Source organism: Perna viridis, chromosome 2 (genome assembly GCF_037379345.1).
Source record: "Perna viridis isolate PV_CMFRI_1.1 ecotype Kerala chromosome 2, ASM3737934v1, whole genome shotgun sequence".
NCBI lineage: Eukaryota > Metazoa > Mollusca > Bivalvia > Mytilida > Mytilidae > Perna > Perna viridis.
This window is the reverse complement of record NC_142446.1, coordinates 53,183,495-53,205,157: the sequence shown is the minus strand read 5'-3', so window position 1 is coordinate 53,205,157 and position 21,663 is coordinate 53,183,495. Positions and strand designations below refer to the sequence as shown.

Below are 21,663 nucleotides of genomic sequence, written 5' to 3'. Positions count from 1 at the left end.
AGCGTTTTTTCGGGGCCGGTTGCAGCCTGTTCAGTAAAGTGAGGGTTTCATTGTCGTTTATTGAAGATCCACTGGTGGCCTTGAGCTGACATTTTTCATACAGGTGGGGCTGTTGTCTATTTGATATATTAACTCTATCCATTCTCCTCATGTGTACAGCTCATGAAAAGTATTAACTTCCAACCTTCACCATACACCATATCTCCGTTGCTTAAAGAAAATTACCCCATGCGAATTGTAACTTACGTTATAACTTCTATTATATCAACAACTGAAATTGTGTCTTCATCATCATTGTTTTTATAAAATCAAGGACTCTATAATATTGAATATTTCAATACTTTTTTAAACGATTTGCCCATTTTCACTCAGAAAAAAACCCCAACAATATTCCAAAGAAAATTCTTATTCCTCATATATTACATTGTATAATGTTCAGTATAATAAAGGGTCTGATTTATGGAACAAACTTTCAATGATTGTTTCTCTATTTTCAGTTATGCTTATGACAATTCAAAATTAAAGTGCTGTTTGCACTGGAGATTTCTTTAGTTTAGTGAATATTGTAGCGTGAAACAAATTTCAATGAATACATGATGAAAATTAAAACTGTTATCATACATTGCATTTTTCATATCATTTAGAACTGTTTTCCTTATAAATATAACCCGAATACTTTAGATTTCTTAGGCATAAAATGTAAGCAATAATAAAACATATTCTATCTTCACACATATTTACAAATTTATTTTAATCACACCTTTTTCCCAAATTTTTAAAACCGTGAAAAGTGAATTAGCATTTACATTAAATAAGTATATTAACAGTATATTTATCCTACACTGTAATTTAACTTCAATAAAACCAAATTCAGCTAAGAAAATAATTTCCTTGATCAACATAAGATTAAAAAAAATATATATACTTTTTTTTTAATTTTGCCACCAATTTTACTTGGTTAAAATCACTGCTATTCACTTCCTGTTTGTTAATTCAGAAATCTCAATGATAGAATGAAGATTTTTACTGATAAATGTGTTAAATGGAATATGCTCAACAAATTTTATACTTCTTGACACAAGTTGACATGAATACTACATCTGGATTTTATTTGCTAAATTAATAGAATTTTATTGAGCTTAATAATTTCCCGAAACATATTTACTAGGTACTAAAGAGGTTTTAGCTGATATAAAAGGAATTACATTTGGACTATATTTTTGTTTAGTGTTCAGAAATAGTAGAGAAGTTCCAGTGTTTAACCGGCGACGTAAGGTATTTTGATACTGAAACCTGAAGACATTTCTGGAAGTGCAAATCTTTCCTTGCAAATCTTTAAATTAACTAGATTACTGAAAAAAAAATCAAACAATTACCACTTCCGACGAAGAAAGATAAAAAACATGAAATGTTCAAATTCTTATTATAAAAAGTAAACATTTAACATAATACTCGAGGTTTAATATATACATTAACAAATGTGAATGAATAATTAATTTATACAAATAGTACAAAATCAAAAAACAATCCTGCGTTGCCAAACAATAAACTGGGAACAAATCAAACATTAGTAAGATATTATAAACAAATTTCATAAGAAATACAACTTTTTCTTATTAATATAGGGTAAACACTTTGATGGTATGTGCGCATCATTTTACTATTTTATAATTTGCCATTGCAGCAAACACTTTTCCAAATTCCAAAATGAAAATGATGCTTCATTTTAAAAATAGTTATTGAAGTAAATCAGTTTTTCTTTAGACATGCGGCGATGAATTCGTCATGATTTTCTGCAATATATCAGATGTAAAAGTCACATTTAAATTCCTGAACAACATTTCAAGTATTCTTTTATATGCATATATTTCGTATTGGTTTTCATATGCAGCGTATGAATTTCCAATGCAAAACATATATGGGTTGAGTGAAGATAGGTAGAGCAATTTCAACCACTTACTGTACTTGTATGGGAAAAGCTTTCCATTCTATGGTACATGTGGGGATAGAGAATGAGGTATTGGGGATGATGAATGGGAATGGGAATGGAGATGGTGTGTAAACTTTAAATACTAATAACAGATTAAAAGTTGAAGTCTAAAAATAAATCAATTTGATAATTTGAATGAAAAGTCAACAGTAACATGTAATTTTTTATATCCAATACCGCTTAAAATAATTGATAGTAATTTGTAATTATTCAGTTATCCCACGTCCATCAGTGTATCTTGAAAAAAAAACAATAATAATACCTTTATAAAAATTTAATCTCTTGGGAGGGGTTTCATATTGCTTTGTAACTCATGAAATTTTCTTTTTATTCATTTATTAATTCACAATTGAACTATACTCCAAAAGATGAATTGTTATATGTTTTTTTTTCCATTCAAGGCAAATCAAGAAAAAATATCTTTGGATTTGAAAATAAATTTCATATTGCTTTGCCTTTGCTATCTCTCTTGTTTTGCAAATTTTCAGCGTTTTTGCGTTAAGTATAACACATTAAAGTTAGTAGTTCATAAGATACTATAGAGTCATAGACATACAGACCTGAAATTTTGACACAAAAATGCAAGTACATGTTACATAATCCTCTGTCAAGAAGTGACATCATTGCAGTGGTTGGCATAGCAAAAAAAAATAAAAACAAACAAACAGACAAAAAAAAAAAAAAAAAAACAATACAAAACAAAACAAAAACAAAAACAAACTATAAGAAATTCTTCGAATTTTCGAGATCAACATGTATATACCAAACACGTTATTTTATAAAAAGTACATAGGCAATCATGTTGGACAATACAGTAATAGTTTGCCTTGATTTACATCATTATGCCTGAATGGAGTGGCATTTCTTATCGGTAAAATCTACAAACGCATTTAACTCTTACACAAAGACCTAAAATAAAGTTTAATCAATGATATACTACTGTCGAAGTACTCATACTAATGGGGTACCAGTTTTCGTGAATTTCATGGTTGACTCAATCCACGAAATTTAATTCCCGAAAAAAATACATATTTTCAGTTTATTTGTACTGTGGGAAATGTCAAACCACGAATTGAAGAATCTACGAACAAACGATGTGTCTGTAATCCACGAAAATTAATATCACGAATAAATGTACTTTCACAGTATTATATTTCAAATTAAAAACATAAAAACGATGTATGGTTTATCCACTTTTTTCTCATGCAATGTTATTCTTTGAAGGCCTCAACAATTACACGCTATTTAACTTTTTTACAGATTTTCAACAACGTTTCATGAATAACCACACGTGTATTCACTGACTGAATAAAATGTTCAAATATCCAAAATGCCTATGGAGTCTGTAGTAAAACCCATATTTCTTAAAATAAAAATTTAGAAAAAAAATCAGGTGGAGGAACAATCGAAAATGATTGATAAAACAGTCAAACTCCGGCTTTTAAAATGTCAACATTAAATCAAACACTATCTGGTAAATATTTACAGAAGTATCTTAGTCACCTTCATCTTTAAGTATTACTACAATTTCCCCTGATATTGAAATGACACCAATTTTCCAAATTATACATTTGACAGATTCTGACCCTTTAGTTTCATCTATCAAGCCAGTTAGGGTGCATCTACTGGTACTGTAAAATACAACACATCTATTGTATGTGCACGAAAACAAACCCTTTCTGGACAGCAAATTCAGGCGGATTTTAACAGAAAAAAAACCAAAAAAAAATAGTTTAATAAATTTTATATTAATTGTTACTTGGTATGGCTATTTTGTAGGCACCTATGTTATCTTAGCAGCAATCTGCTTGAGGCAGTACATGATATCAGTTTTAATGGGGCAATTATACCATCTTAACATATTTCTTTACGTACTTTAAAAAAAACTGATGGATAGCGATACTTATATTGCAAGTTTAAAGGTGGTTGTAAAATTTCAAAAAGCAAAATACCATGTACTATTCTCGTTGCCCAAGTTCTTTTCTCACATAATTAATTTTCAACACTGGAAATTTATTAATCCAAAATTGTCATTTTGTGTAAAAGAGTAATCAAGGGAACCAAGGTTATAGCGGTAATATAAAGAATGTAATCCAGAGACAAAGACCAGACATGGAAAACAGACATACACCACAAAGAACATTAAGTAACTAAAATCATACATACAAAGAAACAAAAGCAAATGAGCAACTCGGACTCTACTTAGAACTGGAAGCATAGACCAGGTGCACTGGTAGGATGAGCGTCCTCTGCTTTTCTTGAAACATCCGTCGAGTTGTTCATAAAAAGTCAAGTCCGGGGTAGACAAAGGAAAACTATGCTCCGTTGAATAAATCAGTTTTTCATGTGAACTTGTGTGAATATGCTCTTTCCCATATCAAAATAGGTTTGTGTTCAAACTAGTATATTAAGAATTTCTCTTTTTTTACAAGTTAAAGGGGATCCTTTATTAACTGAATTTGTACAAATTTTAATTTGTATGAAATAATTTCATACAAATTATAATTTGCACAAACTAATTTCATACATTTATAGTTTATACAAAATGTTCATACAAATTATAGTTTACACAAAGTTTTCATACGAATTATAGTTTATACAGAATTTTTATTAACTGATTACTTAAAATACAGTGCAAATTGCCCATTCAATATAACAGGAAGTTGCATGGATTTATTACACCCGAATTTATACAGGGCAATGCCCTGTATTAAAATTTTTAATACAGGGCAATGTCCTGTATTAAAGTCGAATGAATAAGAACTAATGGCAGTCATTTTAAGTTATCAGTTAATATAGGTGTCATGAGATGGGTATTTTCATACAAAGCCTGTATTATGTCCTCTGTACGAATAAATACGAACTAATGGCAGTCATTTTAAGTAATCAGTTAATAAAGGTGTCATAAAATGGGTATTTTCATACGAAGCCTGTATTATGTCCTCGTACAGTCGTATTGGGTCTCGATCATCTGTATAGACCTCGGCGTTGCCTCGGGCCTATACAGCTGACCTCGACCCAATACAACTGCCTCGGACATAATACAGGCTTCGTATGAAAATACCCATTTAATAACACTATAGTATATAAATTATTATGTGTAAATATGACAACTTGTACACCACAAATATAGTTCAAAGAATGGTGAATAGGGTGCTCTTAGCAAGGATTAAAACATCGGCATAAATTGTTAGCCCGTGGTAAAACAATGATAAGATGGAGTTCCCGTGATTTGTTTCGATTCTAAACGGAAAATTACGGTTTTTTGATACATTTTCGTGACCTATTATAGTAACCTTATACCTGCCATACTTGCCCTTATTTGGCTGTACACTTTACGCAATGTCAGTTGAAATGGTCGCAAGTGAAACGTTGCTTTGTTTTTTTTATAAGGACGGAAAGGGCGGATAAACAAGAACAATGTTAGATATGGCAATAGTTGTTTGTATTATAAGGTCACAATGTTCACGCATTGACAGGTACTATGTTCCATTCATTGTTATTGTTCATTTTCATTTATGATGGCGCACGTGGCACGTGGCGAGTGCTATCGTGTACATATGCAAATGATTGTTACGGAAAAATATACAGGTAAAAACGTGTCTTTGGTTGAGTGACTACAGTCATCAAAATCACATTAAAAAAGTAATAACTAAAACATGGGTCGACGAGATTTCACAAACATTTCGCCATTGATAGATTTTATCTTGCTTACACTTTATTCTTGTCAGGATTTGTACAAACCTTATAGTATTAGAGATAACTGCAAAAAGTGCAGTTTGATCCTTGCTGACATGATTGTTGACGGATAAAAAATGCTCTGGGCAGTTTTATCTAAGGACCGTTAGCGCCTTTGGTTCCATTTGGTAAAGTATTAAAAAAGTGACAATAAGTCTTGTGTTTTTTTATTAATTTGAAAGTTTCTGGGGATAATGGATCAAACTACAGATATTTTTTAGTCTGATTAAATATTTTTTTATGTGAAAAGTCTGTGAACTTATCCTTTTCGTGTTGAATTAAAAAATACATAAAATCATATATATAACATACAATGAATACTTGTTCAACAAAAGAGTTGTATGAAAGGCTGACCATGATTACGTCTTACGTCCGTAGTGAATGTGGGACAACACAAATACTATGAAAATATTTACTCAAAAACTCCAAAGATCTTCTTGATAACCTAAAACATCGTTTTTTTTTCACTTGAGTCAATTTAAAAAAAAAGAAACTTTTGACATTTATTCTGCCTTATCCCACAACAGATTGAAAACTTATTTAGAAGAAATCACCCACGAGATTGACATTCTTACAAATTTGTTGTTTTATTTTACAATTAAAACATTTAAGTTTGCCTTTAATGAAGTATAGGTTACCATCTCTCATCTGCAAATTCACCTAAATATAATTCAATGAAAATGTTTAGATTTGTTAACGTGTAAATTTGAGATGCATGTATAGAGTTACCATTTATTTTAATTACAGTCAGGTGACGGGGCTAAATTAGTTTATTCTGTATTTATTAAACGGATTGGAGAATTATTTTCACAGATAAACGGTACTGTTCATTTATAAAAAAAAAAAAAAAAAAAAAAAAAAAAAAAAAAAAAAAAAAAAAAAAAAAAAAAAATTGAACTTAAGGGATTTTTGAATATTAACGCTACAAGGATGTTCCTGGCTGTAATCACCAAATTAAAGGAGTATTTCCTTTTCCTTCGTCATGGTCAGAAACTCGACAATTTAGAAGTGAATAGAAGGACGAATTAGAAAAAAGCCCGTACGAAGATGGTCAGTTTGGTTTTGATTTTTTAAAGTACTTGTTTTTATGTGAAGAATTCACACATTCAGGCATTCTCTAAGACACTGTTTTTCATATGTGGTCAATTTTCCGACTAACTGGCTCCACGTCTTCCCACTCATTTCTTAAATCATAAGAAATATAATTTATATAACTGAAAATGATTTTTTTTTCAATTTAATCAAGCTTGCAGATCTTTATTCTTCTATTCAGCAGTCAGATAATACAAAAATGTGATAGAAAATATTGTTTGATGATAACTGAGTAACTAAAAATTAGCTCAGTCATTGCAATAAATTGTAAGGCTTTCAATCAAAGATCTAACAATGTTTTTATAACAGAGCAAATGGAATGATATATGGCAGTTTGAACACTTAATTACATATTGTAATTGATAAAGAAATCTATTTTCACAGACATTTCAACAAGAACTAACATTTATATTGCATTTCAATCAACTAAATTTAACATTTAGTGAAATAGTACACAAGCTATTAGTCATTTGTTTTATTCTAGGAAGCAAACATATAATAACTTTATCTTTACTCTTTGATATTGTTTATCTTTCAAAATGCAATTACCGGATTACCGACAATCATACAAAAATGTACTTTCGATTTTGATACTGACATTATAACGTGGAATATCTCAACTCGCTCTCACACACTGGTCGAAATATTTCAATTATTATTATCATTAACAAAATCGAGAATTACTATTATTCTATATACATATGTATAAAAATCACAATTAATATCACAACTACTTAGAGACTTACATGTAGGTGAAGACAATTACATAATAGTAATCAAATAAATTTATCGTAAAATAATTTAAAAAATGGACTGAATATAGAAAAAAAACACAATTATTATCACAACTACTTAGTTAAAGCTATACTGGCAATTACATAAAACTACTCAAACAAAGGACGGTCATTAACTGTAAACAAAATTAAAAGGCAACTAAATTTAAAACGATTAAGACTATTTTATATCATTTATACTAATGATGTTCAGTTGTGCAAGTAAGATGTTAATGAACAACAACTTTGATGTATCACCTAAATCAGAAAAAAAATGATAACAATCACACGAACTCATTCAGTAAGGCAACTCTACAAAAATGGATAAATCTTCAATCCAAAGCTATGGTCACGTTTCATATTTTTTTAAATGCCACATATTCGTAGAAATGGTTTTGGTTGAATAATTTGCGCGATTGGCCAATTGTATCTATTTTTATCATCTCATGTTCCTCAACGAGGTTAATCGATTCGTATCCTCGGGTAAATATTATGTATACATATTTTAGTTTCCATTCATTAAATTAACAAAAAATGAAAAAAAAATGTTATTTTTATGAAGTCCTAAAGGGAAAATTGTCTTTAAGTATTAAATTGTATTGGAAAATTCTCTAACAGTCATTTTATATGTAAAAGTACATGTGGATTTGATATTCAAATATGAATCAGTTGTAACGAGAATTCCAATGCATGTTGAAAAACAGTCCCTTGTGTAACCTGATGACGAATGGAATCGGGGGCGCTGCTCCAGAAATGAATTTTTTGCGGACTAAATTCTTAAAGTCTAATTATATTTCTCGTGAATATTGGGGAAAAATCAGATTTTCCTAAACACTGGATTGCATTGCTTTCGAAGAGAATACAAACCAATGTAAAGAGATGAATATAATACAAGAAGTATAATTAGAAGGCATTAAGGCCCAGCATCCTCTTTGACCTTTTTAACGGTTTACTAGAAGTTTGGATAGCTGTTTTGTAAAACTATGGGCGGCAAGTACCTGTTCATGCTTGGTGCCTTCCAGATTAGATGATTCTGCATTTGCCACTGATGCAAATAAGAAACAATATAACATTTCTAGATAGCATGAAATAGTATGAGGAAAGAAATTTACCAATGCCTTGTCATTTTCCTTGGAACATTACAAATATAAAAAATAAAATCAAATATATTTACACAGGCGCTAACACATAGAAAAAAAAAACTCTTGTTAGAAAATATTTGCCTCCTTTGGTCTGAAACCGGAAATGTTACATGCGAACACACATTATCTTATTACTTAAACGCAAAAGTTTATTCAAGACACATGCGATGGATTCAGTACAAAAATAGATGAACTTTGTGCAGAGAAAGATAACTTATGGATGGCAGTAACATCAAGGGGGGTCCGTAAGTCCAGGAAAGGGAACAAAAAATTTAAAAAGGAACTGGCACAAATACAACAGGAAAATGAGGCCCTTAAAGCAACCGTTTTAGATCTCCAATATGAATCAAATAAAAACAATCTGATTTTCTACGGCATTTTTGACTTACCGGATGAAAACGTCAAAGATTTGTTAAATGGTTTTGTGCGCGACGAACTGAAGGTGCGGAAAAAGATAGCATTTCGACGGGTGCATCGAATGAATAGTAAACATAAGCCGAGACCAATTATTGCAACTTTCGATGACTTTAGAGATCGAGAACTAGTGAGATCGTCAGCCCATAGATTAAAAGGCAGCTCACTTAGTGTTAGCGAACAGTATCCCCCTAACGTTCAAAGGGCGAGAAAACGATTGGTTCCCATTTTAAGACAAAGATTAAAGGCTGTTCTTATCAAGGATAAACTTTACATCGAAAACGAGCTATTTGATCCTACAAAACATGAAGTTCATCGGAAACTGGAACGGGAAGCGATGTATAACGCCGAACCGATGGTGGCTAGGAATCTACAGGACGATGGTGGCGGAGATCAACGTGACGACAGTAGGAAGGTAGATACAAGTCAGACGATTCCGAAAGTCCCAGATACAGATGCAGAATAGTACAGCGATGAAGGTGGTGTGGCATATCGACAGACAGTACTCGGAAAGCTGAAAATGGTATCTTGAAATGTTAATGGTGGCGTAGAGACAAAACTAGAAAATAAATCGTTTTTAAATTTCTTATGTACTTATGATTTAATATTTCTCACTGAATGTTGGTTTGATAAAAATTTCAGTCTTTGTTTACCAAATTATAATTGTTTTGTATACCCTAGGGTAAAATCAAAGTCTAAGCAAGGTGGTGGTATTATTGTAATGATTAAAAAAACTTTTGAAAAGTTTATTAAGATAGAGACATGTATACTTGATACTATTATTTGGTTGATTATTGACAAAGGTATTGTTACAATTGATAAGAGTTTATATGTTGCTTGTATTTATATACCCCCTGCTAGGTCTAAATATTATAAGAATTATGATTGTGATTTATTTACTGAACTTGAAAATAGCATCGAACTGTATTCTACCCTAGGTCATGTAATGGTGATTGGTGATACGAACAGTCGGACAGCAACTATGGACGATTACATACGAGGTGATATTATTCATAGAACAATTAGAAACAATATTGAGAATGTGTTTGAGTATAATAATGATATCAATATTCCAGCAAGAATTAATCCCGACGCTAATACGAATGCATTTGGTCCCAAGTTATTGTCGATGTGCAAGGACTCTGGCCTCAGGATAATGAATGGCCGACACTAGAATGGTTATTCTAATGACTTTACTTATTGTGGAGTACAAGGTTTGAGCGTCATTGACTATGTACTTATTCCGTATACATTGTTCTCTATTGTTGACCAGTTTATTGTTTCGAACTTTACCAGTTTTTCCGACCACGCCTTTTTACATTCAGAATTAAAGCTACACATAGAACGTGAATGTCCGGAGCAATCCGTGAATAGAGAAAATATTGGTGACAAATCTGTTAAATATCGTTGGAATAATGAGTTAAAGGACCAATGTGCAGAGTGTATTCGCGTAAATATGGACAAATTTAACCAACTGAGTAACGCTATTAGCTTTGAAGATCAGAAATCTTTGGACTGTTCTCTGACTAGCTTTACCAGACATTTTGAGGAAATAATGTCTCCATTTTTCAGAAAGTGCCAAAATACTAACGTTAATTTTGACAACAAACAGATAGACAAACCATGGTTTAACCGACAATGTAAAGAATTGTATGCAAAGTATATAAACTCTTTGAACATATTTAATCGTGCCAAAAATCCAGGAAATCATTCCAAGTTGAAAGGTGCCAAAAAGAAGTATAAAACGCTTGAAAGTCGATTGAAACGTGATTTTATGCGTACCGAGGGTAATATGATGGACTATTTGAGGATAAATAACCCTAAACTGTTTTATTCGAAGTTTCGGAAAACGAATTCTTTTAAAAATGATATATCATTGACAAGATTCTTCGAACATTTTCAAGGTGTTGCAAATCCCGATACGGATATTGAAATTGACTCAGATTTTAGGCAGGATATTGTGGAAGACTGTGCCTTTGAGGAGTTAGATAAGCCAATAACAGAAAAAGAAATCTTGACTGCTATAACTAACTTGAAACGGAACAAAAGTCACGGTATTGACGGAATGTTGAATGAGTACTTTATTGAATTTAAACATATATTTTTGCCTACTCTTATAAAAGTGTTTAATGGAATTCTAACGTCTGGCATTTTCCCTACATCATGGACTATTGCGATACTTGTGCCTATTTTTAAACGTGGAAATACGAATGACCCAAACAATTACAGAGGGATTAGTCTTGTTAGTAACTTTGGTAAATTATTTACCTCAATTTTAAATCAACGATTGATAGAATGGTCTAATACGTTTGATGTGATAACCGATGCACAGCTTGGTTTCCGGCCTGGGTATGGTACGGTTGATGCTATGTTCTCGTTGTCCTCTATTATTTTTAAATCACTTTCATCCAAAAAACGATTGTACTGTTGTTTTGTTGATTATACTAAAGCTTTTGACACTGTTCAAAGAGTAATGCTATGGAATAAACTTGCAAATATGGGTATATGTGGTAAATTATTGCAAACTTTAAAATCAATGTATTCTAATGTAACAACATGTGTACAAGTTAATGGATTCAATTCTGATTTTTTCACAAATGAATTAGGTCTCATGCAAGGAGAGGTTTTGTCTCCTATTTTATTTTCTCTTTATGTCAATGATTGTGAAATGGCTTTTATAAATAGCAACTCAGTACCGATAGAAGTCAAAGAATTAAATTTATTTTTATTAATGTATGCTGATGATATGGTATTATTTTCCGAATCTATACAAGGCCTACAAAATATGTTAGATACTTTATTTGATTATACAAATAGATGGGCGTTAAGTGTAAATACTACAAAAACTTTTTAGAAATGGTGGTAGAATAAATGAGGATGAAAAATGGTTTTATAATGGACATGAAATAGAGATAGTAAATAGTTTTACATATGTTGGTGTAATATATAATTATAATGGTAAATATAATGTTCTACAGAAGAAGCTGTCTGAACAAGGTAGAAAGGCTGTTTTTGCACTTAGAAGAAATATAAAACTGTTATATTTAAATCATTATACATTATTGTCACTTTTTGATACCTATATTAATAGTATTTTAAGTTATGGATGTGAGATATGGGGTGCACATAAAGCACCAGCTATTGAAAGGGTACATTTAGAATATTGTAAAAATATACTTAAAGTTAAATCTTCTACTAATAATGTAATGGTGTATTATGAATTAGGACGAACACCTTTGATTTATTTTAGGAAATGTAGAATGTTTAAGTACTGGTTTAAGTTACTTTCTACCTCTAATTGTATTTTGAAAAAGTGTTATCAAATGTTATATGATGAATTGGAACGTTGCGCAAGTAACAGTAACAACTGGCTGTATTTTATTAAAAATAAATTGTTGCATATTGGTTTAGGTGATATATGGTACAATCAAGCATTTTTTGTAAATGGTGATTTTTGTGATATGTATTTTGAAGTTATTAAGCAACGATTATTTGATAATTGTTAACAGGACTTGGACAGTCAACTAAAAAATTCTGTAAAATGTTTTAACTATCAGTAAATGGTTGATAATTTTTGTATGCGATTTTATTTAAGTAAATGTATTCCTGAGGTTTATAAAACTTCTATTACAAAAATACGCCTTAGTAGTCATAATCTCGCAATTGAGAGTGGTAGATTTAATGGTATTTCAAGAGAAAATAGATTATGTCCTCTTTGTAGAAATGATATAGAAGATGAGATGCATTTTATTCTTAAATGTTCTGTATATCATGGTTTTAGAAAATGTCTCATTAAACCTTATTATTGGAAACGTCCATCTATGTATAAATTTATACAATTATTAAGTTCAAATAATATCAAAGATCTGTGTAATCTTGGTAAATTTATATTCAGAGCTATGAAGCTAAGATCTGATTTATTGTGATGTAAGAAGCTCTTTATTTATGTCAACACAACCTTCTGCTATTGTACCTATAGTTGTATATGACTTTGGTAATAAACATATATATATTAATTTAAATTTCATCATATTAGATAATTATTTCGATAGAAATTAGTTGATTTTATACATTTGTCGGGCATTATTAATGTAATGATCCATGAAATATCAACGCTGCATAAAAAAAACAATATAAATTGTTTACAACAAAGTCAATATCATGAACTTCGGCTAATTTTGGGATTCAAATGATATGTTTTGATGTAAATTATAAAGGAAATAATTTTTGTCTTAATTTCATATGAAAATTTGCATCCATGGTCATGAACGCATCGAATAAATATTGCCTACCACTATTACAATATCACTGCAAACCTTTCAATGCAACCTAGGGCAAATGATTGAAATTTTTAGATTTTGTTATTGTAATACCCGTAGAAGACAGTGGACTAAACGTGCAAGAAATGTAATGGAATTACAAACAAATAATAAGCATTTTTTTAAGATATCAATTAAGTTATACACAATCAGAAGCTCTTTCCTCTATTCTTTTGGTCCAATATAATCATTTGCCCCTTCAATTTTGTCTTTGTAATCGAGCAATTCAATCATGTCCTGATCGTTGGTTTTGTTTGCTTCATCTGATGGTGTTAATTTCCATCTGCAAGTAAAATTAGGTATACCGATTTTTACTTCTAGAAAGATATTTGTTTTTTATAATATGATTTTCTATTTTTAGGTATTCCCTGGCTGGTGTTATATATGTATGTATACAAATACCATATTTTCACTTGAGTTGTGTATACATGTATATCTAAGTTATTCTATTGTCGCTTCCCTTTGCTGTTTATAAATGACAATATAAATGTTCATTTATGTTTATACATGGATATTAGACTTTCTTATTAATATGATATTTTTGTTTTTATAAAATATGCCAAATATATTTTATATTGATTAGGTCAGTAATATATTTTATATTTAAACTCTTCATTAAAGAAGAAATTTCGGGACAAATATTTTATGCGTTGTTCCGAATATTTTTCAACAAAAATCATCCGTATAAATGTTTTCGTTACATCACTTTTTTTTACCTTATTTACTAGCATTCAAAAGTATGAACAAAAATAGTCTAGAATAATAATAAGAAATAATAAAAAAAAACCCAAAATATAATTTGTTGGAATATTTATTTTTTAAATAGCCATGTGAACCACGAACTAGAGCGTTGTTGTTTTTAGTAACATTACACATGTTTTTTTTTCTTACTGGCTGAATATCATCAAAATTTTAAAATACTATCTCATGCACGTGGAAGAGTATCGACAATACAATTTTGTAAAGAAGAAGAAAGGAGGAAAACTTGTTATATAAGATTATCTGTTATCATTTTATAATGACACATTCGACAATTCTTATAACTTGTCAATATTATAACATTAATATGAATTAAAAGTAAAACGTTTCAAAGTAGATACTCAATCTTACCTGTCTTTTAAATCTTTTTTGACATTTTCTTGTTTTAAAATGAATTTAACAAGTTCATGATGTCCTTCGGCAACGGCTAAATGAAGTGCTGTTCTACCATCATAATCTTTTTCGTTCAGTAATTGTTTATCAGTTAATAAATACCTAAAATAAGATAATTCTATTGGTAATATAATAATATCAATGTTGGTCGAGGAATAGGTGACAATGGGTAAGATTTGATTTAAAATTATGTTCTTTTTAAATTTCTACATTTCTGTCAAGAAAATAACACGTTGCACACAATTTCAAATTTTCGATTGTTTTTTCGAACGCAATTTAAAAAAAATCGATACAGTTTTTTTCGAATGCTAATTGGCTAATCGGGAAACATAATTGCGATCAGGTAATTTGCGTTTCCATAGAAGAGCATCCTTAAGGTCAAAGTGGGGAAAGTGAAACTATACCGACTGCTTCGGAAAAACTTAATTTTTTAAATATTTGGTTTTACATTTTTTACTGTTATATGATTTCCTGTTTATTTTTTTTTCAATAAATTGACCCAATAATTTAACAATTAATGACACTCCATTGACAAGAATAAGCATTCAATACAAGAAGAAATACTTAAATAAGATCAACAAAAAATAATATGCATAAAACAAAGCCGAGAATATAAAGAACAACAGATGAAAAAAGAAAAAATGGAGAATAAACGAAGGACACAAACTAAGCAAAAGGTATAGACCGATCATACTAACACTAAGGAGCACTCATGACGACACTTGAATTACTTACCTCTGGATAGACTTTACATCCCCTTTGTATGCCTTATTAAGAAACAAAAATATCTTTTCCTCAGGCTTGTACTTGTTGAATTTTTCATCCTTCTAGAAAATATGAAATAATACACGCCTACTAAAAGATATTGCACTTAGTAAATATTTTTGCACATAACCTTGTTGATAAGCATGTAATAGTGAGATTTTTTGTAATAACCATTTTCGTGTATTGTTGGGGCGATTTTGGTTAGTTCATAAAGTTTGAAGCCAACTAGTAATAAAAGACAGTTTTGTATTTTGATAAAAAATTGCAAAGGCAGATATCGAATCCTAAACATTTTGGACGCAACACTCGAATTTGGCTTTGCTCTTAATTTGGTTTGTGATTAAATATTTGACAAACAATAATATTCTGATCCAAATACAATACGTCACGGAACTCTAAGTTTCGAAATTAGACAAAAGAAAAAAATATACAATTCACAAGTGACCCATTCGCTTGTACAATGTACATGAATTATTGCCCGGGAGATAAAATTTCAATCTAACACTATCTTTGTCGAAAGAAAAATTATAGTTCAATTCAACGAGATCCATACATTTTATATGATCGTTTATGTTAGTTTATGTCTGGACATCAGTAAAATTCTTATTTCTGATCTCTTTTTATCCATTAAACCTAAATAATCCGTCCGTTCAAACCCCAAACATTCAATCCAAGTCATATGATTCGACGCGTCGGGATACAATTTCAAAGAACTTGACGCACTTTTACCAACATTATTGTTTGGATGACAGGAAAATGTTAGTTTTCGGATAATTACTGTAACTCTTTGAGTTTTAACCAAAACGCCATTCTTAACTTACCTTTTGAAAAAGAAACATAGTGGTAAACTTATACTGTATATATTGTCTAAACAATAAGTTTCTTCGGACCACGCCGAAGATGTCGCCGCTATCGACGATGACAACGAAGACAGTGCCATACTATTATTCGACTGCAATTTTTTTGTTCTTATAAAATATTTCAATATTCCGCATTAGTCTTTCTACAATATTAAGTCTATTTTTTCAGTTTTATAGACATTCAGAATTCTTTCCTGTTTACATTAAAAAAACACTCGTGTTTTGATGAAATAGGGTGAAGGTAAAATTCTTGCTTTGACAGATTCTTCTGATGGTAATATTGTTGATTTCTTCAGTATAGTTAAAATTTGATCAAACTTTTTCATTCGACTTTTAGCAAAGTCGCTTCTTCCTTTTTTACTTGTATCTTCGACAATAATTTTTTTCTTCCAGAAATCTCTTTTTCTCGATACCAAATTTCTCGGGGTTTTCCAAAAACTGTAATTTGAAATAAGTAAGTACAATATAAGGTGTCAAGAACGGCAAGTTGCATTATAAAATTCGTAGTAAACTATAAACTTATGCCAAGTAACATTAAATTGAAAATAAATTGCGTTGTTTGGTAAATTTAGTATTTCTGGTCTTACATGAACTTCATATAGAACTTTTCTTTTAGATTTAAAACTAACAAACATTCATAAAAAAACATAATCATAAACTTTATGACAGCATTAAGGGCATATTTTACTTTATGAAAGTGTCTGCTTATTAAAAATCAAGAAAAACAATTAATTTATCCGAATTGTAAGCACCCATTTATAATTAAGGGGGTAATAGTAGATGAAGGAATGGTAAATATTGATTCACTAATAACAAAGCCTTAAGTGTGCGAAACATCAACTTATGAACTGGTATCTAAATAAAATATACGCCTTTACTATGATTGAGTCTGACTTGGTTTTCACTTGCCTAAATTTTAGTAGAACATTAAGAGAAAAATATTTTACATTTTGATACTTACCTATTGCGCATAAATGGTGACACCCCTTTTCGTAGAAGATATTCCACATCATCTTTCATAGCTTTTGAAGCAGCCACATGAAGTGGAGTGTTTTTAAAATAATCAAACGAATCCATTTGAAAGAAGGAAAATCTAAAATGCACAAATTTAAAATGTGACATACTAATAAGCAATGCACGTATCTCGACATTTTGAATAAAACAAAGGAAGTTAAAATGTGGTTTAGATGTGATTTCGTCATGCTTTAATCTAAAATGTTTTGTATCAATATAACGACTAACTGACATGTACAGAGTAATCAAGGGAACCAAGGTTAAAGTGGTAATCAAAAGAATGTAATCCAGGAACAAAGACCAGACATGGAAAATAGACATACACAACAAAGAACATAAAGTAACTAAAATCTTCCATACAAAGTAACAAAAGTAAATGAGCAACTCGGACTCCACTAAAAACTGGGAGCATGGAACAGGTGCACCGGTAGGGTAAGCGTCCTCTGCTTTTCTAGAAACACCCGCCGAGTTGCTCATAAAAAGTCAAGTCCGGGGTGGACAAACGAGGAAAGGAAAACTATGACCCGTTGAATAAATCAGTTTTTTATGGTGCTGATGGATACACCATAACCATCCACGAGTTCATGATGACGACCATAAAACTTCTGTAGTGATTACTTCAATCTTGTAGCAACATAACCCTGTTCCAGAAGCCTATTTGTTAGAGTTCTAGCGCGATACAAAATGTCTGCGTAGTTTCGGCAAGCTCTGGCATAACGTATGAGTTGTTATATGAACACTCCATGCGCAGGAGCCGAAGGGATGTTGCCACAGATGAAAGGAAAGTTGACAATTCTGAATGAAAAGTCAATACGTTTGTCGTAAAGTTTGGTCAATAGTTTTCCTCTACCATCGATTTCTAAGTGTAGGTCAAGATATGAGGCTGACTTCACAGTGTCTGTAGTATCCTTTATCTCAAGTTCTTTTGGGCAGATGCGATGTATCAAATCCCCGAAATTAGGATTGTTTGAAGATCATACGTCATCTATATAGCGGAAACTGAGATTGAATGATCTAGCCAAACGATATTCTTTCATTCTGATCAGATCAGCTATAAAGTCAGCCTCATAAGAGAGAAGGAATAGGTCAGCAAGTAAAGGAGCACAATTTGTTTCCATTGGAATGCCGACCGTTTGTTGAAAAACACGTCCACCACACTGGACAAATATGTTGTCGATTAAAAATTCCAGCATTCTGTAAACATCTTCCTCTGTATATTTGGAAGATGATTTGGAATTATTTCTTACAAAGTATGATGAATCCCTACCAAGAACTATATATTGGTATCTAGGTGTACCACCTTTTTTTTGAAAAAACAACGATGTATAATGTTTTTAAGTCTGGATTTTAACTGAGTATGGGGAATAGAAGTATACAGTGTTGAAAAATCATAGGTTTTAATGCTATTATATTCAGATAATAGTCTTGAACTGATTGTCTCCAAAAGATCTTTCGAAATTTTCAGGATCCACATTGAATTAATACCACTACGGGAGTAACAAGTGTTGTGGTAGGACTGCAGACCCTCTTTGACAGTTGTGAGTATAGAAGTTAAAAGTTTTGAAAGAGGTTTGGTGGTACATTTTGCAGATTCAGCTATGAAACGTTGTTTATATGGATTCTTGTGAAGTTTATGGAGATCTGTGCATTTATGTCATGAGATTTATTGATCTCAGTTTTTTATTGCCGAGGAGTAATTACTGAGGGGTAATTACTGATTAAATTCCCCGTATTTGAAAGACAAATAAATACCAATTATTTTATATTCCTTTACTTCAAATATTGCATCGACAATTTTATATTATAAAAGGCTACTGAGGACTTTAATGCTTAATCATCTGATTTTTTATTCAGATATGGCCCTCCAGTCATGTCATTAAAGGAGATTTAAACATCATAGAAAACGAATCTCCCCGAAAGGTCCTTTCTTAAGGTCCGATGTACCGTAAACCACGCTCCATAAATTGGAGTTATCACTTTAAAATTATTATGGATGCCGTGGAAGACTATGCAAGAAAATGTATAAAACGAAAAGGAGAAGACATTGATTTACTGTCAGAATGGCTAAAGGCTGTGAGGTTTCTAATTTTGAAACTTTGTCTTCTAAACATGATAAATATGTTATCGTACCAGCCTAAAAACAACAATTTTGTCTGCAAAACAGCAGACAAAGCCCAAAACAACATTGTTTTTGTCTGCAAAACACATTACATCTAATGTTTATTATTAGAAGTAGACGTCGAAAATACAACACCTTTACTGCTACCACATTCTGCAGAGAAAGATGGTGAAAAATATCCTCTTTTGGCTCTATATCGAAGACAAAGAATGTGTCCTTCCGACTATGTACTGGACTCCTAAACTCTACAAGAATCCACACAAACAACGTTACGTAGACGTGTTTTTTTTTCAATAAACGGTCGGCATTTCAATGGAAACAAACTTGCTGACCTATTCATTCCCTCTTTAGAGGTTTACTTTATAGTTTATCTGATCAAAAGAAAGACACATCGTTTTGCCAAATCCTTTGATCTTAGTTCCCGCTATATAGATGAGGTATTATCATTAAAAAATTCTAGCGTCGAGGATTTTATGCATCGCATCTACCCCAAAGATTTTGAGATAAAGGATACTACAGATACTATAAAATCAGCCTCATGTCATGACCTACAACTCGAAAAGGTAAAGGAAAACTCTTGACTAAACTAAACGACAAACGCAATGACTTTTCATTCCGTATTGTCAATTTTCATCAGTGACAACATCCCTTCAGCACCTGCGTATGGAGTTTTCATATCATACTCATACTTTATATCAGAGCTTGCAATAACACCGCATACTTTTTGTACCGCGCTAGGTTTCTGGAACAGAGTTATATTTCTACAAGATTGAAGCTTAAGTCATTACTACAGCAGTTTTATGGTCGTCATTATGAACCCATGGATCGTTAAGGTGTACCCAATTGCACCATAACAACCAATTTGTTCAACATGCCCTGGTTCAAATATCCTCTTTCGCCTGCCCCGGATTCGATTTTTTATGAGCCACTCAGTGGGTGCTTCTAGAAAAGCAGAGGACGCTGACCCTACTGGTGCATCTAGTCCATGCCACCAGTTTTTATTGATCCGAGTTGCTCACGATCGTTTACTTTTGTTCCTTTGCACGTATTATTTTGGTTATTTTTTTTCTTTGTTGTGTGTGTCTGTTTCCCATGTGTGGCCTTTTTCCCTGATTACATTCTATTAATTTCTTCTAAAATCTTGGTTTCCCTGAATAATCTTCCATTAACTGTCATAACTATAAACATCTACGTTTCAAATTTACATATAAATGTGACACATTAATTTCTTCTGACGTCATAAGAGGCATCAATTATGTTATTCAAAGTTGGTAAAGTTAATAAGTTATAAATAAATACTTTAAAACAAAAACGTGAATCATTATAAACACTTATTATTACCCATATATGTACATCTAAGTGACTGTTGATGAATATTATACTTTTTTTATTAATTTGTTCTTTATCATTAGCCACAAATTACAATAAAATTCAATGAGTAATTTGCATAAAATATGTGTCTATAACTGGGTGCCGATTAACCACGTGCGGATTACAGTAATCACCATGAACCTTCCGTTATATAGTGAATAGTTCTTGTTTTTGTATAATTTGAATAATTTTGCATACATTGTTCAATGAAATACAAAAATGTGGACCCGTACAAAAAGTTGGAGCAATTTAGTCATTGACCCTCTGAACATTACTGGAAAAGTTTAACTTTACATATTACGATTGGTTATTTTATCAATGACAGATACGGTTGCATGGCAAAGAAAAACAATGGAAATAAAGATTAATTAAATATATGAAAAAAAATAATGTCTTGATTTAATATCGGTTTGCAATGTAATGCGGTATTAAGTTTCGATTTTAAATAGGTTATACTCTTCCTGTTTCCTTATTGTAACTTAATACGAATTTTATGCGTATTTTTACTCATTCACCAATCCTAATTAACAAGTAGCTATTAGGATATTTATGTCTTTAATTTAGAACAAACTTGGAGAAGTTTATTTTTTCAATATGTAGAAATCCACGTTAAAGCATGGAATTTTCTTTTACTTTCTTTCTTAATTTAGCATAAGCATTTCCTCTCACCTGTAATCTTTCTCTTCAAGTTTATGCAAAACACCCTTTGCTGCTGCATTCACGACTTTCATCAACTTTTCATTGTAAATGAAGAGCTTAAAACACATACTAAAACCATTAATGCATACGTTAAAATAAAAAAGGCCGTTTATAATATTTTCCATAATAAATTTAACACATTTTGTAGCAATTTGCTAACGCATAGTAATTCTGAATACACTTCTAATCAGACGTAATTATGGTTAGAATACTTT

At 31.1% G+C, this 21,663-nt stretch overlaps 1 protein-coding gene across 1 annotated transcript in view; it reads right to left on the bottom strand.

Annotated features, from left to right (window-relative positions):
• Positions 1-13,595: 13,595 nt before the first annotated feature.
• Positions 13,596-21,663, bottom strand: part of LOC148625999 (uncharacterized) — a 38,153-nt gene continuing 30,085 nt past the window's right edge. Inside the window, exons 23-28 of the mRNA XM_088571077.1 lie at positions 21,419-21,504; positions 17,207-17,338; positions 16,500-16,683; positions 15,356-15,447; positions 14,579-14,722; positions 13,596-13,751 (exon numbers count right to left, since the gene is read on the bottom strand). Coding sequence (XP_088427203.1) covers positions 13,634-13,751; positions 14,579-14,722; positions 15,356-15,447; positions 16,500-16,683; positions 17,207-17,338; positions 21,419-21,504 — 756 coding nt within the window. The 3' untranslated portion in view covers positions 13,596-13,633. The remainder of the gene's footprint in view (positions 13,752-14,578; positions 14,723-15,355; positions 15,448-16,499; positions 16,684-17,206; positions 17,339-21,418; positions 21,505-21,663) is intronic.